This window comes from Hydractinia symbiolongicarpus, chromosome 15 (assembly GCF_029227915.1).
Source record: "Hydractinia symbiolongicarpus strain clone_291-10 chromosome 15, HSymV2.1, whole genome shotgun sequence".
Lineage (NCBI taxonomy): Eukaryota > Metazoa > Cnidaria > Hydrozoa > Anthoathecata > Hydractiniidae > Hydractinia > Hydractinia symbiolongicarpus.
In genome coordinates, this window is record NC_079889.1 from 7,275,530 (window position 1) to 7,280,886 (window position 5,357).

At 35.4% G+C, this 5,357-nt stretch overlaps 1 protein-coding gene across 1 annotated transcript; it reads right to left on the bottom strand.

The window, feature by feature from the left end:
- Positions 1-2,073: 2,073 nt before the first annotated feature.
- On the bottom strand, positions 2,074-2,633 carry LOC130628674 (uncharacterized). The gene is made up of 2 exons (XM_057441658.1): positions 2,480-2,633; positions 2,074-2,375 (listed from the first exon to the last, which is right to left on the bottom strand). The coding sequence occupies exons 1-2, from the start codon at positions 2,631-2,633 to the stop codon at positions 2,074-2,076; spliced, it is 456 nt and encodes a 151-aa protein (XP_057297641.1).
- Positions 2,634-5,357: the final 2,724 nt, after the last annotated feature.

Below are 5,357 nucleotides of genomic sequence, written 5' to 3' on the forward strand. Positions count from 1 at the left end.
AAAATAGTAGTTGAGAAGTTGTTTGCCTTAAATTTTTTTTCAAGTGAGGGTAGCATTGGAAGTACTTATAACTCTCATTTTACACATTTGTGATTTCAGAATTAGGATACTAATTTGACTTGGTGGGAAAAGTCGGACTTTAAACCTTTCTTGGAATGTTCTTGCTTAAGCCTCTACCATAGATTAAATTTGGTTAAAAAAATTTCAAAATATAAGGTTGACTAAAAGGATGATATCCTAATTCTTAAATTTTGTATTCAGAGAGTTACTATCTTGGTATTTTTTCAGGCAAATGAAATTGTCCAGTGATCGGTTAGAAACAATTTTTTCCTTGAAAGGATTAGTTCACAAAATGATTAAAAAATTGTTGCTTAATAAAAACAAAAAAAATTTACTGACGTACTGTCTAGAATTAAGAATTTTTTTTAAAATTTTGTTCACAAAATGCTTGTCATGTCGAACTTTAATAAGTGAAAACAAATAAATTTAATAAGTGAAAACAACGTAAAATTTTTTTGTGACGTCAAAAACAAAATTTTTGGTTTTGTATTTTCACAAATCGACACTGGCAATATTAAGTGAAGATGGATAACTTCTGATTGACATATATTGATAGAAAGTCGTATTGGTACTTTTCTGTGAAGAAACAGGCTAAAAAAGGACTTCACTTTACCTAGGAGCTGCATCTTTTTGCCTGCCATAACATTTATAAAGGTCCTAAGGTGGATTGACTCATTTGTGGCTCACAACATGCTCAACGTAATTAAATTAATCAGCTTGCATAATAGTAGACCTCTATTAAAAATTTATTTGATAATATATAAAGCGTGTCACAACTCTCTACTAACTATATACACAATAGACAGAATTGTTAGCCTGGATTTGACATTTTAACACTGTTAATGTTGAAAGTTAGATTCAATAACCGATGTGCAAAATATTTGCAGAACTTATTTCTTGAAATAGGATTAAATAAAAATTTTTGTGAAACGCTTTAGTGATCAGGATGCCATAAAAACTAAAAAAAAAAAATGTTTGCGATCAAAAGTCATTTATATAAAAAATTACAGTTTAAATATTTTTCAAAAGAAAAAAGATGACAGAAAAATGTTTATACCAAACAAATATGCCATATATATGGAAAAATACATTTTCATCTTGTTTTGTAGTATTTATTTCTCCAAATTTTTTGGAGCATAATTATGCAGATATTAAGGGTCAACATCAAAAAAAGTTATCCTAACTTTAGGATTATGCATATTATGTAAGAGCACAAAATTTTGTAAAAGACAAAAGATTTGAAAATTTTCTACTCTTGCGGATCATGAAAAAATTGCAGTATACAGTGCATACACTTTTGAAAAAACGGTATGCTGAGATTCTCTGCTTTCGGCATTTTACATTTTTATTAAAGTTTTATTCTCTTCAATTTTATTTCATAAAAATAATTGTTGTATATACAGTCATTCTAAAAGTGACTTATTAATGTTTTTTAGTTATATTTCGATAAAAAATAATCTCATTTTATAAAATAAATATTTGTGCTTTTTATTTCCTGTTTAAATCGAGCTTTTTAAAAACAATATAATATATACTTCATGTATCGCATATATCGTCATATATATTAAGATATTCTCTTCATTGTGTCTAGTTTTGCTAAGCAGCTTTCCTAAACCCCTTTTTTTGGCAGGGGTCTTCTGAAATTGCGTAGTTTCAGGTGGGGCACAAGGTCTTTTCCTTTTCCTGTCAGTTTGCCCCAAACTGACCAAAGAAAATTACTGAATACTTATTTAGTATGAACACTCCCAAAGCATCTTGCGCAGAGAGTAACCCAGGCGTTGCTTACAGTATTGTCAAGTCTGTTTAAGAAAATTTTCATCAAGGCAGTGAAAATTTTGGTGAAAGTGCTGGTACTCAATGTGTAGCAAATGTCATGCATGTTATCATTTGGTCAACTATTCGGAAACCTATACTCTGGACTGATTGGGATTTACATCATATTTTGGATAATGGTGATTGTTTATATAAGTTACTTCATACAACTGATGCTATTTTTTTTATCAACTCCGAAATTTAATTTCTATAGAGGTACTCAAATATCTTTAACCTTTTTAGACATTTTACATGGTGAGCTAGCTTTGTTGCAAAACAATTTTTGCAACAATATCGCCTTTGTTTTTCATGATGGCAGATGCTTCCACCCCCACATTCCTTACATATTGACCTTCGTCTACCATTTTCGATACATATGCTTCCACCGCCACAGTCTTGGCATGTTGATCTTATCCTACCATGTTCACTGCATCTGCCCCCACCTCCACAGTCTTTGCATGTTGATCTTAATCTTTTTGCAAATCCCAATTCCCTTGCAGTCCCTGCATTGGGATCTTAGCCTTTGATGCGGACACCTATTACGCTCCACCGACGCCCTCTTTTTATCGAGGCATTTTATGCATGTCCCCGTTAGTTGACCGTTTACTTTGATCATAAGGTTGTCCAACTGCGACTCTATCGATATGTACAGATCCTGATGTTCGAGATCCGTGATACCAAGAGCATTCTCCCTTGTTTGATTTATATTTTGCTATGGAGTTGTATGAGTAAATATTAATCTTTCTTATTATAAGAAACATGAAACAACTGTATATCACTGATATTATTGTTAACCCGACTATTTTTGATAAACGCTTGGAAAATGGCACCAGGATTGCCCTCAAGGCAATCGCTATTTGAGCCACATGGTTGAACCTATTTAATAAAAATGAATTTAAAATTCAGAGGACAGGGCCTGATCAGAACGTTACACTGATTGAAATTATAAGAGGTCTCTATAACATAGAGGACCTGGCTGATATTATTAATAAGCAGGCTGAAGGAAAGGCTAGGATTTTTGTGTTGAAAAATGGCGTATTCAGACTCAGTGTTAATGATGGGTATACAGTTAAGATTACCGATAAACTATACTATCTCCCTGATTCAACTATTGGAGAAATTTACACAAAGGGTGACTATGATGGTTACTGATATATATCATAGGTTAGGACTAACCTGCCATCAGATTAAGGAAGATGATTGCTTGTTTAACGGTAAGAAATCCAAAATTCTTGCGATGCTTCCCACCAAAGAATCGAATGCGTGGGGAGATATGCTTACCTGGAACTTTGACACTCCAATCTACATTCCTGTGAAAGGATCGACGGATGAATTGCAGTTCATAAAAAAATTTTTCTACGATCAGAATTCAAAGAGACAACCTTACCAAGCGATGCAAGCGTCGTGCAAATGCAGCTACAATAAGTGATACTTCAGTAGTCACCGCAATCACTGCCCATGAACTTGTTTCAGTCGTAACCCTTACTACAGGAGTTGGAATTCCAGTGAGTATTGCTTTGGCTTCAGCTAGAATCATCCTTGGACTCTCTTCAGCTGTCGTGCATAAAGTGCAAAAAATCTTTGACTCAAAAGACAAGAAACATGACAAGATCAAGACTCTGGCTGGGGCCAAGTCATTTCAAAAGCAGTAAGGGACTCTCGCATCTCGCATGAAGAATATCATTTCGTTCTTAAGGAACTAGAACACTACCGTAATTTGAAAGAACAGATTCGACTAAAATCAAAGCGTGTTGTAGAAATCATCACTGCCGAGCAACGTGAAGCCATTTTAGCTGAACTTAGAAAACAAGGAAAGCATGATTTTTTACAGCAAATCACCCGCACTTCCGATACCCTACCTGTCAAAACCTATGAAGATCCACCAAAGTATTTGTGATGATATAACTATTACAAATCATTATCTGCCATAGTCAACCTGTATCATACCACTTCACCACTATCAACATCGATCAGATCGTTTTATTTTATGATTCAGAAGAACCATAAAATACACTGAAAATACACTGAATTATGAACAGAACTCTCCTGGAATATATCGAATTAGACATGGATCACACATAATGGCTTTATTACACATCTCTTAGGTTTTTACATAATTAGGAATTAGGAACATACTCGCAGCCCGGGCTTTTTCTCGACTGCTTTATTACACATATCCTGCGTTTTGAAACAATTCGGAACATACTCGAGCGCCGGGGGATCTGCATCAACTGCTTTAGCACATATTTCTCGGGTTTTGAATCGAACCGGAACATACTCGAGCATGTATGGTTTTTCCTCAACCGCTTTGACGCACATTTCATACGTCTTGAGATGATCCGGAACATAGCAGAGCAACCAGGGATTATCTTCAACTACTTTTTTACGCATGTCTTTAGTATTGAGATATAAATCTGAGATAGTCATTTATTTTACAAAAATATTTTATCAATACTGAGATAGAGACACCAGCCCTGATAAAAAATACGCCCAATAGATATTTAATTATTTCAAATGGTGATTTGCTACTCATTTATTATATTTTTTTTTACACAATTTTATCAATATTTTTTTTTTCAATACACCATCCACAAATTGAGCTTCTGCAACGGATCTCATTTCTGAAACGGCTCTCGTGGACATGTTCAAAGCCGGGAGATAATCTTGAACATATGCGACCATATAGGGATCCTTGTCAACGGCCCAGATGCACATATCTAGGCTTATAAATCCATCCGGAACATTCAGGAGTATAAGGGGTTTCTTTTCGAATGCTTTTATAAACATTTCCGCCGTCTTGAATCGATCCGAAAAATACTCGAGCACATAGGGCTCCCCTTTAACACATTTTCTGCATCTTAAATCAATCAGATGCACATATCTAGGCTTATAAAACCATCCGGAACATTCAGGAGTATAAGGGGTTTCTTTTCGAATGCTTTTATAAACATTTCCGCCGTCTTGAATCGATCCGAAAAATACTCGAGCACATAGGGCTCCCCTTCAACACATTTTCTGCATCTTAAATCAATCAGGAACATACCTGAGCGCATCGGGATCCTCCTCAACTGCTTTGCTGCACATCTCTTAAGTCTTGAATCGATCCGGAACATACTCGAGCATATAGGAGCCCTGCTCAACCACCCGAGTCTTGAATCGATCTGGTACATGCTCGAGCGCCCCGCCCCCCCAAAAAGGTACTTCGAAACGTGTCCGAGCGTCCCCGGTCCTTACGAACCAATTTGTTGCACATTTCCTGGGTCTTGAATCGTTCTGGTACATTTTTAAACCAACTCATTTATTTATACAAAAATATTTTATCAATACTTTTTTATATTGTTCTCCTTACTCCATTTACGCATGCGCAAATTTTTTTGGATAACGTCCGATGACGTCGTAGGACTAATCGGGTTCAGCCGGAGACCATCAGATTCATCGGATTTTCAGAATTTACTGGCGCATGCACAGAAGGATATCAAAAGCCT